The sequence below is a fragment of the Aquarana catesbeiana genome, linkage group LG08, assembly GCF_042186555.1.
Source record: "Aquarana catesbeiana isolate 2022-GZ linkage group LG08, ASM4218655v1, whole genome shotgun sequence".
NCBI lineage: Eukaryota > Metazoa > Chordata > Amphibia > Anura > Ranidae > Aquarana > Aquarana catesbeiana.
The window spans coordinates 87,877,331-87,903,880 of NC_133331.1; the positions used below are offsets into that span (position 1 = coordinate 87,877,331).

The 26,550-nt window shown below is 45.7% G+C and overlaps 1 protein-coding gene across 3 annotated transcripts in view; it reads right to left on the reverse strand.

The window, feature by feature from the left end:
• LOC141105901 (glutathione S-transferase omega-1-like) overlaps nucleotides 1-26,550 on the reverse strand; it is a 65,560-nt gene that overhangs the window by 25,789 nt on the left and 13,221 nt on the right. For all 3 annotated transcript variants that reach the window (XM_073596090.1, XM_073596088.1, XM_073596089.1), the window contains 2 exons: nucleotides 21,934-22,042; nucleotides 8,411-8,633 (listed from right to left, as the gene is read on the reverse strand). In XM_073596090.1, coding sequence (XP_073452191.1) covers nucleotides 8,411-8,633; nucleotides 21,934-22,042 — 332 coding nt within the window. The remainder of the gene's footprint in view (nucleotides 1-8,410; nucleotides 8,634-21,933; nucleotides 22,043-26,550) is intronic.

Consider the following 26,550-nt stretch of genomic DNA (forward strand, 5'->3'; position numbering starts at 1 on the left):
CCAGGATCTCCCCGAAGGGAGCTTTTATGGAACTGTGCAAATGGAATCGCCTCAAAAAAATAGATAACGTCGGACCCAACCGCCACATGCAGATCCACAGAGGAGCCCACCTGCCGGACAGTAAATGAAAAAACGCAGCATGCAACTTCCGGAATATTGTCCGGGAGAAGAAACACGCTGGCCAGAGCTGAAGCCCGGGTCAGGCACAGATAATCCAACAATCTGTCAGGGCCAAGCAGACTTCCGATAGTATAGACTCCAACTGAAATCGGTCAAGGTTTGTATAAGAACTAGGTTCCTCCTCAGAGTAGTCGAGGAGTCGGAGAAGAATATTGTCCTGGCAGCCCAGGATCGCAAACCCCCACCGACGTAACCACGCCAGATCCGGGGCCAACACCTCGTGAACACCTGAGGAGCAGTGGCCAGACCCAAAGGGGCAACACCACACGCTCATAATGCTCCGCACCCACAGCAAAAACGGAGGAAGTGCTGGAGTCGGGCACATAACAGAATGCGCAAGTAGCATTTGTGATGTCGATAGAAGTCAGAAAATCCCCATGATGGAGTGCCACCGCTGTGCGGACGGACTCCATCCTGAACTACTATACCCCCACAAGGCAGGCGAGGGCCTTGAGGTCCAGAACTAGATGTACCATGCCCTCCATCCTGTAGACTGAACAGGTTTGAATAAAACCCCTGAAACAGTTCTCAGCACAGGAACTGGGACTATCACACTCCACAGCAACAGGGCTTGCACAGCCCCCCACGGAGAACAGCCAGCAGTCTGACGACAAACGCCCTTGGAAGCAAAAAAACTGAAGGAACACAGCCGGAAAACTATCTTGTAACCAGAAAAGATCAAGACGCGGCATGATGCCATTTAGGGTCGCCCCCCAAAATACATGTCTCAGCACCACTGAGGAAACACAGCTCAAAAAAACAGGGTAAATGCGGCCAAGCGGCATATCGGACAACTGCAGCACCTGGACCAACAGGTCCACCAATGCAGCAAAGACAGGGTGATTCTGCTCCCCCTCCAGGTATGTCAGCTGGATCTTTAGAAGCCAGAGATTCCTCTATTGGAACCAAGGAACCATGGAACCATGGTTGCCTTGAACAGCCTAGACACAGGGGGGGCCACTACTGGTGGAACAGTCCACTACTAAAGGAAGGACTCCCCAAAGCGGTACCTTACAGCAAGTGTTCTTGGAAACACCCGAGACACTTTGGACACTCCCAGTCCTCATGGACAAATTTGTCAGAATAAGAGGGAAAAGTTATGCCCTTGCCGCGCAAAACCACTTATCCAAAGGGATACCAGCCCCCCCGCCACAGCCACCTCTGCATCCTCCATCTTGTAAAGGCTCCCGCACAGATGCAATAAATGCGAAAACCAGCACCCCTTAACCGAGGCCCCGCACAGGGAGCACAAACCAAAGCCCCTCCACAGACCCGGGTCCCCTCACAGGGGGGACAGACCGGGGGCCCGTCACAGGGAGGACAGACCCGGGGGTCCCTCACAGGGGGCACAGACCGAAGCCCCCCAGAGGGGGCACAGACTGAGGCCCCTCACAGGGGGCATAGACCGTGGCCCCCCACAGGGCACACAAACCGTGGCCCCCCCACAGGGCACAGACCATGGGTCCCTCACAGGAAGCGGCCACCAGGCTGCAGAAGCCATGGCCCAGCAGGCCCCAGCCTAAATTTTCATCCATCGGCCGCGAGCGGGGGCACCGGACCGATCCACCTGTAGGCCTAAATTTTAAGCTGCCCGGACCCCAAACGAACAATGGCGGCCTCCGCCACCCACTCTGGGGCCACCCCACCAGCGCCCGTAGTGCCCAGTCACCCGAATGCGGACGTCCGGTCTCTCACCTCCTGTGCCCCAAAAGCACCTCCTGGGCCCATGGGATCCCCCCCAGTAGCAAACCCAAGGGTGGAAGGAGGGGGACAGTGTGTCCACAAAGCCCCTAGGCCAGAAGCCTGGGCCTCCCCCAGGAAGGAAAGGGGGGGGAGAAGGAATGGAGGAGAACCCTGGAGGAAATGACCACCCAAGGGAGTACCCGCGCACCCCACCCCTCCAGGGAAGGAGAGGCCCCTTACTTACCGTTGCAGCGAAGTGCGTGGGTAACGCTCCCGGACAGATCCTCCTTGCCACCGAAGTGGGGGGCTGTCGGCCACAAGGAACGCTGCGACACAGGCCGAGACCGTATGCGACCTCGTGAGACGTTTAACTCGTAGGGCCAGCCCCTGTCCAGTGGGGCTATGTTGTAGCCGACCTACCGCGTAGCTGATGCCTGCGCATGCTCACTGGCCAGACTGGGGTGACCCCTGCATCTAAGTATCCAGTCCGTCGCCTAGCCCGGCAGTTAATTGTAGATCTCATTGAAAAAAAATCCAGGAAAAAGAAGGGAACCAGGTCCTACTCCTGGCTAGGCAGAAAAAAACGGAATATCTAGAGCAGGAAAGGGGTTATATACTGACTGAACGGCCCATGGGAGTGGCCAAGTGTTTGTTTTTTTTTTGTTCTGCCTAGTCCTACTCCTGCGGAGGCGATATAACCATATCGTTATAAAGAGAGAAGGCTGTGTCTGTCAGTGAACGCATGAGAAAAAGGTGGCAACCCAAGGTTAAATATAAAAAGGATGAGCTGTAAATGCTATTAAAAAGCATCGCCTGTAGAAAATTTTGGGTCCCATAGTTTCATTGTTTCTGGGGCACACACAATTTTGAAGCTTGAGAGAAAGGAAAATGCCAACCTATTAAATGGGGAACTACGTGAGAAAAAGAAAATGCTCTGAACAACGCAGTAATTAAAAAAAACAAGACTTTTGAATCTTCTAAGCATATAATCTTTCGAGGTGAAGTCACATTTGATGTTTTGAGAACATAGATATAAATGCAGTGCTAATCTTTTATACCTGAACAATGCATCAGCTGCTGTGCTAATAAGTAAAAACTTGAAACTATAATGATTACTATTTTAGGCGTTTTGAATGCTGTGCTGATCAACTGCAGTGAAACGTAATTCAAATGCAAAAGTGCAAAACAAAAAGGCTGAGCTAAAAAAAAAAAAAAAAAGCATACAAAACAAATCTCCTGTGGAAAAGTAGTCTATTGAACCCACCAGACTTCAAATCTACAATGATCAAAAGGTCCAATCGCTCTAAACCCAATGTGTTAAAAACTATTTTCTCCAAAAGTAATCCATAGATTAGTGCAGAGAGAGATACGGCCAAGTTTGATAATAAGGTTCACTTTTCAAGAATCGTCTATGCAGTCAAGAGTGGCAGCATGTGTCCCAGGCGCTTCCCCCTCATGTTTTCTGGGCTGTGGCATGGAAGGCACAATGTTCCACATATGGTCGACATGTCTAAAAAAGTCAGACGATTTTGGATTTGCATCTATAAAATTTGATTTACTAACCCAGGTGAATTGGATTAAACCACCACAGCAGGCACTACTGGGAAACAGAGTAGAGGCAGTACCAGGACACATAAGGAAACTAGTAGCATTCATCTTTACAGCATCCAGGTTGGCAGTGGCTAGATCTTGGAAGGCGCCCACGATCCCCTTCAACTTAGTGAAAACTAAAATGGTCGTTGATCATGATCAATGAACGCATTTCAACAATATTGCTGGATAAGCAGCAATCTTTGATAAAGTCTGGGAGCCTTGGATTAAATATTTATCTGAAGCCTTATGAGATAGCTGTACCTTGTTATGCCTAGATAGTAGTACACATGCTTTATTTTATCCTCTTCTCTTTTCCTGCTCTTTTTTCCCCTCTCCTTGTTTTCTTTTTGAGCAACCAGCGAACTACACATTATGTAAAATTTTGTTGTTATAGGTGAAGCATTGTGGGGACTCAGACTCGAATTACAACTTGGATCCCTTGTTTGACCTCTTTGCCCCCACTTAGCTCATGTCACATAACCTTATTGATGTTCACCATCTGGTCACGTGGTTGTGGTTCCCTTCTCAAAACCCAGGGAGCAACGGGGAACCTAGAATAGGTCAATTCCTTTGTTACTTGTTTTCTATTTGTGGTTTGTTATGTTACAGCTCAGAGCAAAACAATACCACAGGTATATTTGTTGGAATATGTCATTATGTTCAAATACCTTGATGTATCTTTCGGTATGCTGTAATAACTGAAAAATCTTTTGCTTCGAAGTTTGACATGTAAACTCTCAGAAATTGGGGAAAAAAAGTGCAGCTTTGAAAAATGTTGGATTCATGTTATTGCAATACATATAGGCCATTTGCTTCCCCTATTCCCCAGAAAAAATCCCCCCCCCCCCCCAAAAAAAAAAATACCCAAAGATAGGATTTCCTCATTCTGCCTTGTTGCTAGGATGCTTCAGCTGTGGAGTGCTCATCCTATGCCAACTATGAGAGGTTTTTTGCCAGGCTTCAAGATGGGAGTAAGGGGGGGGGGTACAAATGGTCTACAGGTATGATGCCAATTTTATTTTAACTTACTGGGACTCCTTGCATAGACATTTTACTTTAAAAAGGTGATCTTTTCCTTGACAGCTAAAGTTTGGTTATGGATAATTTTACATTTGACCGAAGTACTGCAAGTGTGATTGTGCTATACCTGGTCAATCCCTTTGGAAGCTTGAAATCACTGTTGGCGCCACTACTACAATTATCACTGCTAGCTTCTGATGTTCCCTGATGCTTTTTTAAAACACAGGAGTCACATGTGCCATTCAGAGAACACTTTGCATTTCTTAATCAATGTAAAGGTGTTTCCCGATTGCATGGGTGGAGAGGTGGGGCTGCAATCCCATGAGCCCCACCTCGTCCAATCAGGTGGGCACCCGGAAACTAGCAGTGATCTCTGTAACAGCGGTGCTTACAACAGTGATTTCCAGCATTCACAGGGATCCCACAGGTATGGCACAAACCTACACCAAAATTTCTTTACCTAAACCTTGGCTTTAGTTGTGATTCAACCTGTTAAGGTCTTAAAGTCTGGTGAATTCAGGGCCGTCTTTAATATGGTTTGGGCCCTGGGCAAACTTTTTTTTTGCCCCCCACCCCCCCCATGCAATTTTGCTCTTCATCTCAAAAAACAGACACAGACATAGAATTATCTAAAACAAAAAAAAAAAAACTTTGCAGACCCCCTTCACAGCAGTCCCGCAGTGTCCTCAGTTTCCTTTCATGTCACAGCGCCCCATTACATTGCAGACATTTTCACATTATAGTGCCCCTTTACACCTCACAGCGCCACCATTACATTGCAGCCATTGTCACATTACACATTCACATGTATGTAGGGTTGCCACCTCATCCCTTTAAACCCGAACACATATGAATTACACAGGTTCTGAGGCTAATTTAATGCAGATAAGGCACCAAGTGAGTTTAATTACCCACAGAACCTGTGTTTGGGTTTAAAGGGATGAAGTGGCAACTCTACATGTATGTTTTGGCAGCTCACATTTGCGCAGGGCACAGAAGTCCATTCATTTGAATGGGCTGCCATGCCTGCGTTTCCTGCAGAAAAAAAAGGTGCATGCAGCATTTTAAAATTGCAGTGGCCTTGAAATCCATTCTGCTTTTGCACAATGCGACCTACCTGCAGTTCCTGCGCACACAAATGCACTGTGTTTTTAAAAGCGTGGCCTAAACATCTAAAAATGCAGCAAGTTTGCCGATGCAGGAACTGCAGGTAAGTCACATGGTGCAAAAGCAGAATGGACAGACAGTGCTGTATTTTATTGCTTGATGGGCATAGGTGTGTGCTGCCTATTACATGATGCATGCACCTTTTTTTTTTTGCAGGAAACCCAGGCATGGCAGCCCATTTATATGAATGGGCTGCTGTGCCTGCGCAAATGTGGTCCGCCAAAACACATACATGTGAACCAGCCAGGCCCAAAATAAGCCCATCAAGCAGTTAAATACAGACAGTAATGCCATGTGCTGTAAATTATGCTGTGTGCTCTGTAATAAAAAATACAGCCACAGCCTCAATCAGCCTTGGCTGCAGGTCTGGTCAGCGTTTTTAAACTTTCTACTATTTTACACATGGCATGGGGATGGAGAGCGGGACCTAGGGGAGGAGAAAGAAGACCTACCTTGTCCTGGCAAGCTCAGCTCTGATCAGTTCTCCACAAACACTGCTAGTTTCTCTTGACCAGGCACAAAGCAGGATTCACTCCGCGCCACGGTCGGACTTTTCCTAACGAGGCCTCCGCTCCTCCAATCAGGTACACTGTGCACGCATAGCAAGGGGCGGGGCCAGAGCGTCAGTGGAGCTCAAGGCCCCACCCCCCTCAGCACTGGCACTGCTGCACTGTGCGCACACCGCTGATGACAGTGAGACTGCAGGGCCGCCCCCCCCCCTCCATCAGTACAGACCCCCCCAGGGCAAACCACACACCCCCATTAGTACAGATTCCCACCCCAGGACAAACCACCCCCCCTCCATTAGGGTACATAAAAACATCCGGCGGCAGCTGGAGAGGAGAGGACAGTGTAGAGCCGCGCTGCCCGGGTGGAGAACAGATTGCAGTAGGCAGGAGTTAGATAGAGTGGAGGAGAACACGTCAGCCACGGACCACCCCCCAGCGAGGTCACTGCGCGGCTGGTCTCCGATCTCCTTCTCTGACAGGAGGAGGGAGGGGGGGACAGGCTTGTGCAGGAAACAAGGCGGCGGTTACCAGCGGAGAGAACACCGCCTCTGGAGGAGAGGCACTCTGGCGCTTCAGCACCCCCACCTCTGTGGCGCCCGGGTGCACTGCACCTACCTAGGATCGGCCCTGACAGACTGTGGGGATTTTCAGCGCTGATTTGCGGGCAGCACATGGGCTTAACGGGCAGCTCTGCTTTGGGCCCCAACTAGTGACAGGGCCCTGGGCAGCTGCCCTGTGTGCCCTGCGGTAAAGACGACCCTGGGTGAATTCATTGATTATAAATTTACACAGACACTTGTGTCTACAGTTTTTCTAGGTAGGTGTTTTCCGTAGGTGTGTCTACAGGATTTGTTTATTCATCACTGGAAGCATCATTTATATAGACAACATTTTTGTTTTTAAATTATTTTGGCACAGAGCACTTTATTTCTGAGCTGTTTCTATCTCCCCCCCCTTTAGGATTTGGGTTTCACTGCAGTTGATTAGCATCTCTTTTTCTATTGTGTTTTTTATTAGCACAACAGCTGATATGTTGTTCAGCTATAAAAGCTTAGCACTGCATTTATATAGCAAAGTTTTCGCTAAACATGAAATGTGTGAATTCACAATGAGCCCTGTGTATATAGAAGGGTTTATGAAAAAAAAATGTAAAAAAAATAGTAAAGCATTTTCAGAGAACAAAACGTAAATCCTCATTGTGTTCTTCAAAGCATACGATCCGCCTTTTCTTCCTCACCGAGTTCCCCATAGCAATACATTAGTAATTTTCTTTGCGTTTCCTATAGTAACTAAATAGAATTTTACTTTAAAATGGCACAGAACACTTGATTTTTTACGTTGGGCGTTATATGAATTCTTGTCCACTGCATGTTGATTTTAGTACAGTATTTATTTTGTTTTAAATGTTGGAAAAAGCATTAGCATGACAGTCTGTTGCATCAGGTTAGTCTTACTCCTTGGAAAATGTAAACAAAAGGCAGGAGAGAGAGTATATATTGTTGGCATTCTTGCAAAGAGTTAGTTGCCAAAAGAAGTGAAAAGCTGAAAATGAAAGCTGGAACCTGACTAGGCTGTAAGGCAGTGGTCCTCAACCCAGTCCTCAGGGCCCACTAACAGGCCAGGTTTTATGTATTACCTTGGGGAGATGCAGACTAGAATACTGCAATCACTGAGCAGTAAATGATTTCACCTGTGATGTATTTCAGTTATCTTGCAAACCTGGCCTGTTAGTGGGCCCTGAGGACAGGGTTGATTACCACTGCTGTAAGGGACACCACCTCCACCTTCCTTACTTTCAGCTTGCTGGGATAACCAAGATATCCTGAAGATTATCAGAAACTTCAATCCAAAACAGGCTTCCTTGAATATGTTAAACAAAAGGTCCAGTTCATTGTCCTTAACACTTTAGGGGGGGCAGACTATGGCCAGTGTGAGTAAAAAGTGCCCTGGGGTTAAATGTGTATAATCCATGCCCCATCGTTGGCATCAGAGGGAGGAATAAATTGTCCCATTCTTCGCATCAGAGGGAGTTCTAATGCTCCATCATAAAGGTCAGGGCAAAGCATAGTACCCAATTGCTAGTGTCAGAGGGAGAAAAAGCACCCCATAGTTGTCATCACACGGAATAGTTGTGCCTTAAGGATCAGTTAAATGCTGCAGGATTGCAACTTGGTGATAACTGGTCTAAAGTAAGAGGCTTCAACCTTCATATGTACCTTTCCACCACCCACCAAACACCACAACGTTCTCATACATACTGCAGAGAAAGCTTCCAGCAACATCTTCTGTTCAGCTTTTTCATAGGGGTCAGATGGAAGCAGCTTTGCCCCAGGAAAGGCATCATCCAGGTATTCACAAACAATTGGTGATTCATAGATGATCTTCCCATCAGATGTCTCAAGTGAAGGTACCAGACCCAGAGGGCTCTTCTCAAAAAACCAGTCCGGTTTGTTCTTCAAATTGATGTTCACCACTTCATGCCTATAATGACAACACGAGAAAAAAAAGTCACAAACTGGTGTGTCATTTGCCACATGCAGCTTTGCCCAGCACACCTGTGTCAGGATGGTCCAACTATTCCATAATCAAACTGCTAAAAAATAACTGCACATAGCCATATACTGCAACCAGTCATTAAGGCCCTGTTCGCACAAGTGCAATTTTTCCTAGAGATGCACCGAAATTCCTGCGGCTGAAACGTATCAGCCGAAAATGGTGTTATCCGTAGTTTGTCGATAAGAGAAAATAAAAAAGGCGTAGATTTTACTATGCTTACGGTGTGGTTTTCATAGGTCATGCGACTCAAAAACAGGTGCATTATTGATGCTTTCTTGCTGCGTTTTCAATGGGGGGAGAGGAGTTTTTTTAAAAAAACAAAAATGCAGCAAGCATTTTTACCACAATGGACCAGTGTGAAGATGTACATAGAATTTAAAGGGAGGCTTTTTTCTTGAACTAGACTTGCGCTAAAGGTGCCAATAATGGCCAACAATAAATTCATATAATGAAAGTGTTGAGTATATGTGTATATGTACACACACACACACACACACACACACACACACACTTTAGGCCAAGTGCATCCAGCATTTTAGATTCCATTTCCATTCGGTGCACCTCTAAGTTTTCCTGCATTTCCCTTCGCACTGCACAACAATGTAAATCACATTATTCTCTATGGTGCCTGTGTAATGCAACATGGTGCAGTGAGATTTTTGCTCACTGCACAATGGTGTCCACCACACATTGCATCTGTTGCAATGTGTTGGCATCTCACTCTTTATAAATGAGATACCTTAGCACAACAGAACGTTTACATGTGAATCTGCATGAAAAAAAAAAAAAAAAGTTGCATCTCACGCTGGCAGATCCAAGCAAAATGGCTATAAGGCTTTGTATATAGGAGACTTTCATGAAGGAAATGCATTTGAACCAAGTGCTAAGCACACTTTAATGCACGAGCTGACCAATATTAAAACCACTACCATACGGATTCAGGGCCAGTACACACCACATGCAGTCCAGTGTGTTTTTTTCCTGCATTAAAAAACACATGGAAAGTAGGTCATATAGTTTCCAATGGCATAGTTCACACCAGCGCGGTCAGTTCCAACGCTTTTTAGTTCCAGAAGAAAGAAAAAAAAAAGTAGAACATGCTGCATTTATCCTGCAGTGGAACGTGGTAAAACATCAAGAATGCACTGGAATGCATCAAAAATGCACCAGACCCCAATACAGTGAAATAAAAACCAGGAAAAAAAAAAGTTAACAAACGCATGCAGAAAGGCATCCGGAACAGATCTGGAGTGCAGTTCTTGTGGCGTGAACCAGTACTCAAGGACAAATAAAAAATAAATGCACGTATTTTTGCAGGGGAAAAAAAAAAAAAAAAGAAGAAGAAGAGCTAAGAGTTATTTTTTTCCCTCAGGAGCCTGCAAAGCATTGAACTTGTGGTTAGTGGATCGGGGGTACAAAGTCAGAATCCTGCACACAAACATTGCAGCTTTCAGCTCATACCTCCAATATGGGCTGACTGTTTACAAGCTGCAGGTCTTGTGAATAAACAGAGATTGTGCTCACCAGTGCCCCTGCAGTCCATTCAGAACTATAAGCTGTCAGCCGAAACAGGCAACAGTACGTGTGGTCTTCGCTTTCACAGATCGCTGTGAATGAATGGCGCAGCCCTGTGTATAGAGACCCACGCTATTAAAATGCGACAGCGGGTGCGGGGAGAAGATCCCTCGCCTGCTGTCATAGGGAGGGAAGGATTGGAGGCAGGCCTGGAGCAGGCTATGCCTGAATTATGGGTGCAACATGCTCTTAAAGATGAACTTGTCCTTTAAAATACCTTGCAGCTTTCTGAAATAACCAGGACTACCCTTTAGCACACAGTATGTAGTCAAAGGACACATCCCTGCCCCAGTTACAGTGACCACAAAGATCTAATATGAAGAAAATGATTGACCAAACCACACATGCATTTTTTAACTCTGTTTTTTCCTTTGTATTAATGCATTTGTTATTGTGAAAAGCCAATACAGAGGATGGACAAAAAGTTCAGCGCAGCACAACACTTGTTAGTAAAAGTGAGGCTGCACAAGAGACAGAGGGATTTGGTCCCAAAAGAGGCAGTCCCTCCAAATGGAGGACAGTTGGGGGGGCTATGTGTATAGGCAATTGCATGACCCATGTTTTTTATTTAAATACCCCTAAAATACATCTTGGTCATCTCCCCCTTCCCTACATGCTGTTTAAGAAAGACTGAAGACTGAGGAGGTCAGCCCTGCATTCTCGCTTCTGTAAGTAGTTAACAAGTATTAGAATGATGGCAATACGCTTAGCTAAAGAGGGAACCAACTCTATACAAATGGCCATAATTCTGGAAAGAGATGTCCAACAAGCTTATATAGGTATAAAAGTGGTTATAAAGGCTCAGTGCTTTTACTTTCATGCATTCTATTAAAAAGGGAAAAAAAAAAAAACCTGTGTGCACAACAGATTCCCCAGCCCCTCCTAATACTTACCTGAGCCCCATCTCGATCCAGCGATGTGCACAGGAGCAGCGGCTCTCTTCCACCTCATTGGCTGTCAATCACAGGACAGAGCAGGACAGAGCCACACTCCATGTATGAATGGACACAGAGCAGCAGCTTGGGAAAGAGCCTGCTTGGGTGCCCCCATAGTAAGCTGCTTGCTATGGGGGCACTCGGCAGAAGGAAGAGGCCATTAGTGCCGGGGTGATCTGTGCAAAACCATTGCACAGAGCAGGGAAGTATAACTTTTTTTATATAACAAAGAAGGTGGTGCTAGAATTACTGCCCATGATCTGACATTTGTGGTGATAATGCAAGTGTGGGACAATCACTGTTTGCGTGCAGGACAGGGGCACTTTAGATTTTTTTTTTTCCTTCCCACGCTGTTGCTTAAATTTTTTGTTTGATCACTTGTATTGCTGTCACAAGGAATGTAAACATCTTTTGTGACAGCAATAGGTACATGACAGGTACTGTACTCTTTATGGGGAGATCTGGGGGTCTAAGATCCCAAATCCCTCCTCTGTCCTTGAAAGCATTCAAAAACACCAAGATCAATGTTTTTTGAATACTTCTGATTTTCATAACATGGTGCCATTGACATCTGAGTAAACTGGCAGTGATGTCATGTTATCGGTACTAGATTACCATAGCGGAGACCTGATCAAAGCCAAGCCTGGCTTTGTATGCGTCTCCGACTAGCCTGCGGATTTGCCGGCTGGTAGCTTGGGTCTCCCAGTGGGATAGGAGTGCCTAAGCAATCCAGGCAAGTCAGCAGGAAAGGGGTGGTGGGAACGTCCCCACCCGCTGCTTGTAATAGCAATCGAGCAGCTAGTTAGCTGATCCAATTGTTATTACAAGAGAGCCGACAGGCAGCTAAAAAAAAAAAAAAAAAAAAAAAAAAAAAAAAAAAAAACACACACACCAGTACCAGGTTGATGCATTATATATCACTTTAATCGTCAGGTATCCACAAGCCTGTAGCTACATAACTTTGTAATTACATTTTGGAAAAAAAAAAAACAAAAAAAAAAAACAACATTTTTTGTTTTTTTTAAACATAAAAAGGTTATTTTGAGTAACTCAATAGCATTTTTATATTCTGCCGTCAGTGTATGCATGAGATACTACACATGCACATTCCACGACATTTTATTGTGTTTGTTGTAATTTAGGTATGACGAACAATGTAATATTGTGGGTTCTAATAATATGTTTAGACAACTGAGGAAATCAACTGGATCTGAGAAACAAGCAGACGCCAGTTTACAATTGTTGATGCACATCTGTGACCTTTACATCACAATGTTCTATTCAATTGTATATAGTAAGGGGAGAATGTATGGAAACAAAACAGTTTACAAGACTGTGGGTACCATTTGGGAGAACAGTAACCCCCTTTTTAGAAAAAAAAAAGTGATAAATAGAATTGTATTTTCTACCTGTCGCCGTAAATTCATATGGCAAATGGTGTGGTACCTGAAAAATCTCTATCCCAACCTTTCAGCCTAGTATTTATATTACAGGGATGTGGAGCCAGAATTGATACTAGGAGGTACAAATATTAGGATCCAATTAAAGCGAAAATTACCCGTTACACTTACCGGTAATGGGTTTTCTAGGAAATCTTCCAGGACGGCACACCTGAGATGATGAGTCCCACCTGACAGGAAACACAGTCAACAACAAGGTTTAAAAGGCCCCTACCTTCCCTTTGTTCCTCAGTTATGACAAAGTATAAACCCACACCGGTGCTAGAGGGTACAATCTGTGAAAACACACCACCCACAATTAGGGTTAGGGAAGTAGGCCTGCTGTCCTGGAAGATTTCCTAGAAAACCTGTTACCAGTAATTGTAACTGGTAATTTTCTCCAGTCATCTTTCAGGACAGCACACCTGAGACGATGAACAAGAAGTTCAGGCCTACCTTAGGGTGGGACTACCGCCTGTAGGACCTTCCTGCCAAACGCCAAGTCCTGAGAGGACAACAGCTCCACTCTGTAGTGCCTCAGGAAGGTATTTTGGCTCGTCCAAGTTGCTGCTCTGCAAATTTGATCAATCAAAGCGCTTGCCCTCTCTGCCCAGGAGGTCGCCAAAGATCTAGTTGAGTGAGCTTTTAAATGAGTTGGGACAGGTGGGCCCGAATGCTTATAGGCTACAGTGATAGCCTGCTTAATCCATCTGGCCATCGTTGGCTTGGAGGCCTGAAGACCCTTCTTTTGGCCCGAAAAACTAATTAGCAAGTGGTTTGATCTCCTGAACTCACTGACTCTTTCTAAATATACCAATAGACATTGTCTAACATCTAATAAATGAAAACTTTTCTTCCTTATTTTTTGGGTTCTGACAAAAAGAAGGAAGAATGATCTCCTGTGACCTGTGAAAATCCGAGGCCACTTTTGGCAAATATAAAGGATCCTGTCTGAGGACCCTATCCTCCAGGAGCAACAAAAAGGGCTCTTTAATTGTCAGAGCCTGTAGGTCACTAACTCTTCTGGCTGTAGTGATCGCCAGAAGGAAAGCCATTTTAAAGGGTAAGAAAATGAACTGAAACTTGAGCCTCTGGCTCAAAAGGCCCCTTAGGGCATCTAATACTAGGGATAAGTCCCAAGGAGGAAACCTGTTGGTTTTCACTGGGATAACTTTCCCTAGCTGACAAACATTTTATGAGGGGGTTAAGGCCCAGCTTACTATCCAGAAATACTGACAAGGCTGCAACCTGGACCCTGAAGGTATTCACTGCTATACCCTGGTCAGCCCGATCCTGGAGAAAATCCAGGACCGCTGGGATTATTTGAAGAGAGCCTTCTCTAGACTGAGCCCAGCAAGAGAAGACCTTCCAGACTTTAGTGTAAATCTTTCTAGTGACTGGCTTTCTACTTGACAAAAGTGTATCATTCACTTTTTCAGAACAACCCTTACATCTGAGGATCTCCCTTTCAAACACCTGGCCGTCAGGGAAAGAAACCCGGGATCTGGGTGAAAAACTGGTCCCTGGTGGAGGAGATCGTGACTGGAGGGGAGATGGAATGGAGGAGGCACCGACCATCTCCTCCCTTCTCGGCCACCAGGGCGCAATTAGAATAAGGCACCCGTCTGACCGGGCTAGTTTCTGCAAAGCCCGGAGAATGAGCACCAGGGGAGGAAGCGCATATGGTAGGGCAAAATCCCAGCTTTGGCCTAGTGCGTCTACTCCCCAGGAGCCCTGCCCCCTGGCTAGAGAGAAGAACCTGTGAATCTTCCTGTTCTTTTTGGAGGCAAACAAGTCTATCTCCAGCTTGCCAAATAGTTGCCAAACTAGAGAAAACACCTTGTTGCTCAGCTCCCACTCCCCCTGATGAAGGGGCTGCCTGCTGAGAGAGTCTGCCTGCACATTGAGGGACCCCCTTATGTGGACTGCAGAGATTGAGAGAACGGTTTTCTCAGCTTCTCCCAGGATTTCCTGGGTCAGCCTCATTAACTTGCTGGACCTTGTACCCCCCTGATGATTTAGATAGGACACAGCTACTGCGTTGTCTGAAAAGACTTCTTGACCCCGGACTTGGTCTCTGAAAAAGCCTAATGCTTTTCTGACTGCTAGCAGCTCTCTGAAATTGGAGGAAGACAAGGTTTGCTCTCGGTCCCAGGGACCTTGGGCGAAGAGATCTCCTAGATGAGCTCCCCAGGCACTTGCTTTCGTAGTTACATGCAGCGGGTCCTGCTGGCTCCAGGACCGACCTCCCGCCAAGTAGAAGGGGTTGAGCCACCAGTTCAGGGAGTTCACCTCCCTTGAGAGGGATACCCTTATGTCCAAGGACCCCCTTTTCCCATCCCAGGAGGAGAAAAGGAATCGCTGGAGCCCCCAAGAGTGGAACTGGGCCCAGTGGACTGCAGGGATGCAAGATGACATCAACCCCAGAATACTCATAAAGGTCCTCAAAGAGGCTTCCCCTATCTCTTGAAGAGTGGACACGGCCCTCTGCACTTTTGCAATCTTTTCTTGGGGAAGGAAGATTCTATGGGTCACTGAGTCTATCTGGTAACCCAGAAAAATCTTGGATTGGGCAGGATCCAGGGAGGACTTCTCCTGGATGACCAACCAACCCAGAGTTTTTAGAGTAGACAGCACCCTGTCTCAGTCTGTCTGGAGCTGTTCTCGGGTTGGGCTGTAAATCAGCATAGAAGAACGGAGATATCTTGAAGCCGCACACCGGTCTGATAAGTGCCTTTATTGATAAAAAAGCTGGGTCATGGAGATATACAAAACACTACAGCAGAAGTGTCCAGGGATCAGTTGACGCGTTTCGCACTCACAACGAGTGCTTAATCATAGCTAATGCCTCACATAGCTTTAGCCTTCTCTGCCTCACTTTGCATCAGCCAGCACCTGGGACTCTCCCTTTGAAGGATGTTGCTCATTTTTCTTTCCCACTGATTTGAGCCTACCTGAGCGGTGGAACCCTCTCTGTAAATCAGCATGTCGTCCAGATAAAGGATCAAGGCTATCCCTTGGAGGTGTAGAAAAAGACACCACTTCGGCGAGGACCGTTATAAAGATCCTTGGGCTGGCTGCTAAGCCGAAGGGGAGTGCCCTGAACTGCCAGTGTTGGACCCCCTGGTTTGTCTGAACCGCGAAACGCAAGAATTTCTGGTGTTTCAGGGCAATGGGAACATGCAAATAAGCATCTTTTAAGTCCAGCGTGATCATGAAGACACCTTCCTGGAGGTGTCTTCTGACCGTGTAAATGCTTTCCATCCGGAATTTCTTGTACACCAAGTACCAGTTCAGCTTCCTTAAATTTATAATTGGTCGAAATTTGCCCAAGGGTTTCAGCACCACAAATATGTGGGAGTAAAACCCCTGGCCAATCTGACCCACAGGAACAGGGGTAATGGCTTCCTGTTCTACCAGAATCCTGATACTCTCCAAAAGGCCCTTCACCTTTAGTGGGTCCCTGGGGAGATGAGTGAGGATAAAGTTTGAAGGAGGGGTGGACAGAAATTCCAGTCTGTAACCCTCCATTACAAGACTTAGAATGTAAGGACTCTCCGTGATGTCTTCCCATTGGGGGAGGAACCATGAGAGCCTTCCACCAACCTTTATGCTGGCGTCATTTGGACTCCTTGTTAGAGGGTACGGTCCCGGAAAAAAGGATACCACCTCTTCCCTTGCCTTTACTGAACCCCCACTTCTTCCTAGGCTTCTTCTTGCCCTTGAAGCTGTCCTTTGACTGAGGGCTTCGAAAAAAAATTTCCCCCCATCCTTCTTGGGTTTTGTTGGGAATTTTTTGCCTTTATCCGATGATCGGGATAAGACTTGTTCCAAGCCTGCACCGAAGAGCAAGGAGCCCTCAAAGGGTATCCTGCAAAGATGCGACTTGGAAGTAAAATCACCTTCCCAGGCTTTTACCCAAAGTGCTCTTCTAGCAGAGTTTAAAAGAGCTGCCGATTTGGCAGTTGTTCTAACTGTCTCTACTGCAGCGTCTGCCAGGTAGGCTACTGCCTTACCAATAACTTCCAATGAGTCCAACACTTCCTTAGATTTATTTTCGCATGCCACATGGTCCAATAACCTACCAACCCATGCATAGGCATTCCTGGCGACACAAGCGGAAGCCACTGCTGGACCCATAGCTGTAGCGTTGGCTCTGCGTAATAAGATTTATGATTTCTTTTCCATACGATCCCGGATGTTTCCAAACGTTTGGATACTTGTGCTAAAGAAGCATCCAAACGTGGAATCTTAAAGAATTTTTCTTCCTCCTCTGACTTAAAAGGACATCTACGCTTCTAGGCTTTTAGTTTTAAAACTTTTTGCTCCGTTTTTTTCCCATTCTAAGGATAATATCCTTAAGAGACTGGAGCAGTGGGAAAGACTTGGCCTGAGGTTTGCCAAGTCCCCTGTACAGTTTATCTTGTGCCGAGACCTGAGTAGCTGGCATCTGAATACCCTCAGAAGTAAAGATTGCTTTCAGGGGAACCTTCCATGTCTTCGACTGCGAAGAGATGACCTCCAGGTCTAGATTCAGGCTGACTAAGTCTGAATCCTCTCCTTCACGAGAGTCTTGGTCTGAGGCCTCTGCCTCTTCTTCTTAGTCAGAATAGGGGTTCAATCCCCGAGATCCCTCAGTATGACTTGCTGAGGTCCCATCCTGAGAAGGAGAGCTCTCCCTAATGGAAGTGGCTTCTTGGCACTTCTCAACAGAGGCCCTGAAAGACTGGAGGGTCGCCAACATCTCAGCTTGAACTGAGGAGTGGAATGTATAATTAATACAACTAAGAACGGCTATCAACTAACCTGTGATTGGGAAATTCTGTTAACTTTTCAACTATATTTCTTATACTGATACTGGACAATATATAATGGTTATATCCTATTTTTCATTTTAATGATTATCACAGATGGCATTTGGGATTTCAGTTATTTTTTGAGCACAATATTGCAGTGTATAGATTTTAGTGCTAATGACCCAATCACATTCACATTTATTCCAAGCAATCAATTGGAGGGATTTATAAATACACTGAGTTTAAATTGATTGGAAGGTTAATATTAGCGCAACACATTATTTTTCACTTGTTATCTCAGCTTGTAGCGCCCGACATTCTTTCATAGTTTGGGCAGACTCTTTCCCTGCTAACCTATAAATGCATCTAAAGCAAAAGGGTTTAGCGTGGTCAGGCGGAAGTTTCTCATTACAATTACCACAATGCTTAGATTTAGTTGTGGCTTTCCTAGACCTACTGGCCGACTCCTGAGCAGGGCAATCCTTCTCTGAAAAACAAAACAAATAATGCCCTGTGTCAGCCTTTACCCTCTCAGGGTATCCTGTGGGGGAGAGGAAAAAAGGCTCCACCCCAAAACTTCTCCCCCCACCAGCCAAGTCACTCACCCCCTGTGGTGATCTCTATTGCTGTTAATTTTGGTCCATCCTCCTCCATCCTTCTTAGCTGACCAAGCACCCAGGCAGGATCGCTTCTGGAAAGGTTTGGGGGGGTACACAGGACCGCGCACCCCCACTCCGTTACCGCTTTTATGCATCTCTTCAGATCCACCTCGCTGCTAGCCGCCATTTTGTCGTAGCCGAGGCCGGGGGAAATGACATCCCCCCCAAGAGCGCCGTCCACTTCTGGACATGCGCACTCCAAGCCAAGGGACGCCATGCACACAGTGGCATGTCCAAGATCTCCTGGTGCCGTGCTATCCACACCCAGAAGCCGTGCTAACAGCAGCAGCATGAGGAGCTCCATCTCCACAAAACAGTGGGATATTTCAGTAGCCCCTCCTAAACCACTGCCACCGTCAGGTAGGAGGGGAGAGTGTGGTGTAAGGTCCCTGATGCTGTGGAGACTCTCACCGTATCCACAGTCACCAGTATCCCAGGGAGGGGAGGGAAGAAAGGAGAGGGGGGAGGTTAGATAACAGCACCACTCTGTAGCCAAATTCTCCCCCGTCACTGCCATACCTCCCTGAGACATTCTGTAAGGGAATGATCCCCCTTGGATGGAGCAGAGCTCTGCCAGACTCTGCAGCCACCCCTGACTGCCTTAATCTGACTTCCCAGTGGGAGACCTCGGTCCCAGACCTTGGCCTTTAAAGAAAGAAAATAACAAAAGGTTTTGCTGCCATCCTGTGGGAAACAATCAATAACTGAGGGACAGAGGGAAGGGAGGGGCCTTTTAAACCTTGTTGTTGATTGTGTTTCCTGTCAGGTGGGACTCGTCATCTCAGGTGTGCCATCCTGGAAGAAAACTGGAGAAAAAAAGCTGAGTAAGAACTTACTGGTAACTCCTTTTCTGAGAGTCTTCCAGGACAGCCCAAGAGACCTAGGGCTCCTGCTACAGGGACAGGAAACACGTTACCCCCACCAGATAAAAGGGCGGACCTCCAGGCCCCATGTCCAGGCCCGGGTGACATCACCTGGTGACCACGCTCCATGCCTATATAAGTCATCGCGCACCGCTCACACAGCATTACAGCGGAAGAGAGTGTCGTGTCAACATCGGAAGAAGGGAAGAGGGAACAAGATCACGGAGAAGACCGGGCCACCGCTAGCAAGAGAGCTGCAAAAGAGCAGAAGATAGCAGAGGAGCCTGGCAGAAGATCCGGAGAGCGTGAGAAGAACCGGACACCGAGAGAGGGGGCCGGAGAGAGCAGAGAAGTCGGGAGAAGACCCCCGGAGCTGCCTAATAAACTACTTTTAAAACCTGTGTAGTGTGTTTTTTTATTGACACTTTTTCCCCCAGGTGAATGGGTAGGGGTACGATGTACCCCATACTCATTCAGATAGGGTGGGGGGCTGGGATCTGGGGGCCCCCTTATTAAAAGGGGGCTCCCGGATTCCGAAAAGGCCTCCGCCCGCAGACCCCGACAACCAACGGCCAAGGTTGTCGGGAAGAGGCCCTTGTCCTCATCAACATGGGGACAAGGTGCTTTGGGGTGGGGGGGCCCGCAGGGCGCCCCCCTTCCCCAAAGCACCCACCCCCCATGTTGAGGGCATGCGGCCTGGTACGGTTCAGGAGGGGGGCACTCGCTCGTCCCCACGCCATTTTCCTGACCGGCCAGGCTGTGTGCTTGGATAAGTGTCTGGTATGGATTTTGGGGGTGACCCCCACGCCATTTTTTCAGCGTAGGGGGTTCCCCTTACAATCCATACCAGACCTAAGGGCCTGGTATGCCCCCAGGAGGGAACCCAATCTTTATTTAGAATTCGGCACGTTCCCCCTCATGATTCATACTAAACAGCTGTCAGCACTGCCTGTCGCTCATCGCGAAAAGAAAAAAAGTTTTCCTTTCCCGATGAGCGAGCCAGCTCAGCGCTGTCTCCCACGACGGGGCTCGCAGGTGTCAAATCTCGCCGATAACAGCAGTGAGATTGACACAATATAGCGGTCACCTACTGTATGCAGCAGCATTTGTTTGAGAAATATCTACTCAAGCCAAAACCTGACAGTAATCTATGAGCAACCACTATTGTAATATTGTACCATGTAAGGTTATGTCTGATTAATATAAAAAAATATTTTAACAAACGCAAGACATACCAGAAAAGAAAGGTTTTCTCTCTGTATTTTCCCACTCCAGTTTGATAGTATCAAGAAGGGAACTATGCACTGGAAAAACTCTAGACTTGTTATGCAAACCTTTGTACATAAGGTCATGTTTAGGCAATTGTACCTCCTCCTCTTCCATCTAAAGTGTTGTATAGATAGCCTTTAATAAGTCATCTAAAGATAACTTAAACCTCGAGCCTCTTGCAGATTCTCTATTCCTGATACAGGATCTGACCCTGATTCTTCCGGGGGAGAAGAATGGGTAGATCTGGCTTCAGACTCAAAGTCTTCACTCTATGTACTCTGCTGTGGAGCGCTATCGACTTAAGCCCTAATTGAAGACAGACCCTCTGCAGGAGCCTGAAACTTGTCAATTCGAGTTTTAAATGAGCTAAAGGTAGACGTAAGCTCATCTCTAACAGAAGTCAGCATTTTCTGCTAGGAGGCTACCGGGTCATCCTTTACTAGGCCTTCTGTACAGGTGCGGCAAACTGCTTTGCTCCATGAGGAGCTCAATTTGCTTCCACAAACTGCACATTTCCCTTTTGGTGGCTCCGCTTGGGCCTTGTCCTAGGTCTTGGTCTGCAAGACAAAATAAATGACCCATAATGTAACTTTAAGCCACCCATCACTACGTAACACCTCGTGCAGGAGGGAGGAAAATGTGTCCCCTTACACCAAATCCTACTGAGGGGGGGGACACTCACAAGGATAGCAAGAGGGTGACAAAACACTCCAGGCTTACCTGTGAGGTTCTGGTGTTGGGGACTGCATTCACTGCCTGTGCAGGTACTGCAAAAGACTCCATCCTGCCCCTCTGGTAGTCCACAGCCTCTGCTGCTTCTTCACCATTCAAACACCAGCAGCCAGCATCCCCTGTTCGCGCAGTTTATGGAGACTGGAACCAGCATCTCCAGCCCCGATGATGACATCATATGCCCTGGAAGTGACCCTCGCTGGATACTTCCTGTGGGCCAGTTTGGAGCGCAGTAGCTCTGCCCTCTCAAGCCCTACCCCCTCAAGCCCTGCGGCTTCCCTCTTTCCCTGCACATACAAGCCACGCTGTCAGCAGGGAAAGGATGCCACCATGCTGCCTATGCAACCCGCGCTATGGGGCCCGACATTATCTCGGTTTTGGCCCTCTCCAGGCACTGAGAACAGGGAACAGCAGTACAACCAACTTCCCCAGCAGAGATACTGCTTCTGGCAGAGGAGAAAGGTCAGTGATACATCCCAAACAGCCATTAGAGCCCCTGCTCATGAGACCTAGGGGACCAGGTTCCAGGAACATGTTACCCTCTGTCCGGAGGAAACACTAATAACTGACATGGGACCTGGAGGACCGCCCTTTTATCTGGTGGGGGTAACAGGTTTCCTGTCCTGGTAGGAGGAACCCTAGGTCTCATGGGCTGTCCTGGAAGATGCTTAGAGAAAGTTTAAACCGTTTAAATTAAATATTGAATCACATTGAATAGAAATTAAAATAAAAGTATTTTTTCTTACTTGCTGTAAGTGAATATAGATTTACCTCATTTATAAAGCTCAGTTGACATTCACCTTGTCTAGTTACCTGTATCCAAGGCTTTAGTAAATAAAATGTCACTTTTCAAAAAAGTAAAATTGTACACCGTAAGAGAAATTTAAATACATAAATCCTTGAAAGCATATATTAAACATTTCGGGTCACCAAATGGTGTGCAATTCATTTTCTTACTTGATTCCTTTGGCGAGTAGGACGAGTCTTGCTCTCTGGGCATAGGGGCAGAATCTCATGCTGTATAGTCTAATCAATCCTTGTGGCACTGGCCCTGGGGCGTCACTGCCTGATAAAAAAATCCAAATGATTGATCACTTTCAAGAAGTAGACAAGTTACACAGGCCATATGAGAGAACTATGAACTGTCCACATCAATCACTACCACTTTAGAGATCCTTTTACAAACAGTGGTCAATCCAATGGTTTATTTTTTTTATAGGAAACATGACAGTATAACCATACAGGTTATGATGAGAACTGGTTCCTTTAACAATGCCATATGGGGGGGGGCAATTCCAGATAAAGGATCTCATCAACTGTCACCCCTAAGGTTGTCTATATGCTGACCTGTCCCTGTAAAACTATATGTAGGGAAAACAAACGCCAGCTTAGGATACTGAAGGGGAACACATGCAAGAGATCGCAAGACACTTTGCACGATTTCAGAAAAGCAGTTTGGAAGGCATGTAGGTTATACCTTTTGCCAAGATGAGGCGATTTCAACCTGATACTTCAAAAAGGAGAAGTGGTGGATCTACAGGTTGCAATCTTATAGGTCTTCCTGGAAAAAATAGCTCTCACCCTCTTATACTCACCAATGTTAATGTATATCCATCTGTAGGCACACCTACCCTGTTTCCCCGAAAATAAGACCTAGCGTGATTGTCGGTGATGGCTGCAATATAAGCCCTACCCCCCAAATAAGCCCTAGTTAAAGTCCTTGTAGGTTTTATTTTCAGGGTAGGGCTTATTTTTGGGGAAACAGGGTAGGGCTTATTTGGGGGGTAGGGCTTATATTGCAGCCATCACTGACAATCACGCTAGGTCTTATTTTCAGGGTAGGGCTTATTTTTGGGGAAACAGGGTAGGGCTTATTTGGGGGGTAGGGCTTATATTGCAGCCATCACTGACAATCACGCTAGGTCTTATTTTCGGGGAAACAGGGTATGCGTATGCTCTTATGTTCATTTGATTTTATGCTCATTCTACCTCTCCCATCACACATCTGTTTGATGTGATACCAACTATTTCAGAGTGTTCTACAAATTAGATTTGGAATAACCCTGTATACAGTACACTGTATATAGTAGATGTCTAATTAGTATGATATGTATTTACTATGTAGCTTATTCAATACACCCCGGTATCTTATAGATAAGAAAATAGTAGCCCCCATTAGGCTGATTCATATTTACCAAACTGAATTAATGCAGTATGTCCATTTGTAAATGTCCATGCCCTCCCCATCTAACTAAAACTGGAGAAAATATAAATATATACATACTGTTAATCTATACAAACTAGGTTGTTGAATGATCTGCTAATTTTTTTATTTGTATAATTGAATTCTGCGCTCAAACTAGTAATGTGATCATTATAAAAAAATGTGGAAAAGAAAAAAAAAAGAGAAACTGTATGTATGTATGCATGTATGCTGCTCTCTCAAAGAGTTAAATACTCAATTCACAAACATAGAAAAAAAAAAAAAGAGATTGACTTTTTGCACAAACACATCAATAAATAATCATGCAGAAAACACATAACATGTGAGTGATTAAGCGACTATGAATCTATTATTGTGTTGAAAAAGTCCCAACACAGGACAAACTTTAAAATAAAGAATCCATAAAGACAACTTATAATTAATGTGTTAAAATGTCCCGAAACGGGCACAATGAATTTGAAATAGGATGACAATGAAGGCAACTTCTGATGGATCCCAAATTATAGGGGTCAAACTCTCCTGATAGCCACAATGTCAGCTGTGATGTTCCACCCGGTCCACTCAAAAAAGGAATAGCCGCTCTCTCTCGTCTGGGACAATGCAACACACAGTTACAAGCTTTGTATTTCTTCGCTGTGCTTAAGGAAAATTTTGGAATAAACTACCATTATTTACTGCACCATGAAGTTCCTCTTTTTCTTCTAAATCCCTTTGAAACTCATTGGAGTATCGAGCAGAGTGACTGGAAGGCTGGAAAGTTATTAAACCATCTTGCTGTCCCAGACAAGAGAGAGCAGTTATTCCTTTTTGGAGCGGACCGGGTGGAACATCACAGCCGACACTGTTGATATCAGGCAAGTTTGACCATCAATAGAGAACTCAGTTCCGGTGGAAGGGTAAAGTACAGATTACTTCATTGATATTCTCATTTGAATCCACTATGTGCAATAGCACTTCTGTACATGGTAATCTCAACCCGCAGCTCTTCCCAGGCCGATACCCACATACCCCTCCTGCCTGACCCGCCACTCATTGAGGGTTTTAATATAATATAATGATAGAGAGAGATAGATAGAAATAGATATACTGATCACGGCGGATATTCCCTGAAGAGCTGCAGCAGATCTACCTGCACCTGGCAGCTTTAGTGAGGCGTTTTGACTCCTACTATAAAACATCATCCCAGGATCCATTCATAACCCTACAGCCACTATCCTTGCCCAGCCAACTAACCTATCAGGATCTCCTGTCACTACATGGTGTTTGGCTGACATTCCCTTAAGGGAGCCATAATCCATACGTTAGCCACTGCATGCACACATGGCTAACCAAGATCACCTCTTAGGTAAATTATTCCCTTTCCCCTCTCATCCCTCTGCATCTCTAGCCTCCAAGGGATTGACACATACACCTCCTAGACACAGTGTATACATGAGATACGGCAATTGCTGTGGAGGTGTCTCACTGTGCCAATTGACTTGGTGTCCGGACGTTTTTGTCATTTGTAATTTGTGTTATATGTTCCCGTACCCAGTTTGTGGTTGTGTGTCCTTGACACAGCTAGCATGCATTACTCTGCATAGTCTAGCAGATTTTATGTTTCCCCACACTTGTGGCTGCTAAGCAGCAACATGATTTCAGATAATTAATTTTGATTAAAAACTGACATATGATTCTAGGCAATTATATGGCCAGTTCTCTGCACACCATGTCTGCTGCACTTGAGAGCCTCCTTTCCAATATGTTTGGAAAGGAGGCTCTCAAGGCTCCCAGGTAGGTCACAAGGTCTTTCCTCACCCTTACCCAACTGCTTTGACTTTTACCTGGAATGCAGTATTGGATAGTACAGAGCAGTATACACAGGAGCCAACTAACCTGCCAGCATGTTCTTGGACTGTGGGAAGAAACCGGAGTACCCATAGAAAATCCACACAAAGAAAATATGCAAACTATGTAAACAGTGTCTTGGCAGAGGGTCAAAACAAAGGTGTCAATTCACTAACAGTTAAACCGCAAAAAAAAATGTGGTAAAATAGATCTTGTGTTAAATTAGTGTTGAAAGTGCAATTCACCAAGATTTATGCATTAAAGAATGAATGCGGCATATGTTAGATTGAGTGATAAATACTGCATTTTTTCATGCAGTAATTTATCGCACTGACCCGGTTGCTAAGAAGCGGGCTGCTGTGTCCTTAATATCATGCGTCACTGTGATACCCGCTGACAGCTGAATGTGAAAAAACATGCCGGCAATTAAAAATTATGAAAATAACAGCATGAAAGCCCTCCCAAAATGGTGACATCACTGTCGCAGCATGCACTGGTCGGTGACATCACAAGGGTTTGGTGCCATCAGGTGACCTCGCTGGGTGACCCCACCCCTTAGCTATGTAAGAACTGTTAAACGGCGGAGCAGGCATTCAACGGTTACCCGGCAGAGCTTTTTTTGGGTCCAGCTGTGACAGCGGGTGCCGTGATTTACGATGGATCTACATAGGTGGACTTTTTTTAACCACTTGCCGACCAGCTCACGCCGATGTACGACGGCAAAGTGGCACGGGTGCGCAAAACAACGTACCCGTACGCCATTGGCAGCTAGGCGGGCTCGATGTCCTCCGGTGGCCCGCAATCATGACACGGAGAGGCAGAATGGGGAGATGCTTATGTAAACAAGGCATTTCCCTGTTCTGCCTAGCAACATGACAGGGATCTACTGCTCCCAGTGATCGGAAGCAGTGATCTCATGTTCTAGTGAGCGCACCCGCCCCCCCTACAGTTAGAACACGTCCAGGGAACACACTTAACCTTTGATTGCCCTCTAGTGTTTAACCCCTTCCCTGCCAGTGACATTTACACAGTAATCAGTGCATTTTTATAGCACGGATCGCTGTATAAAATGCCAATGGTCCAAAATAGTGTCAAGTGTCCCATGTGTCCGCCGCAAGGTCGCAGTCATGATAAAAAAAAAAAAAAAAAAATTAAGAAAATAAATTGCAGATCGCCGCCATTATTAGTTTAAAAAAAATATATATTAAAAATGCCATAAATCTAAAACTAACCCCTTTTTTGTAGACGAGATAACTTTTTGCGCAAACTAATCAATATACACTTATTGGGATTTTTTTTTTTTAAGCAAAAATATGAAGAAGAATACATATCAGCCTAAACTGAGGAAGAAATTATTTTATATATTTTTTGGGGGGATTATTATAGCAAAAAGTAAAATATTATTGCTTTTCAAAATTGACGCTTTTTTTGTTTATAGCGCAAAAAATAAAAACCATAAAGTTGATCAAATACCACCAAAAGAAAACTCTATTTGTGGGAAAAAAAAGGATGTTAATTTTGTT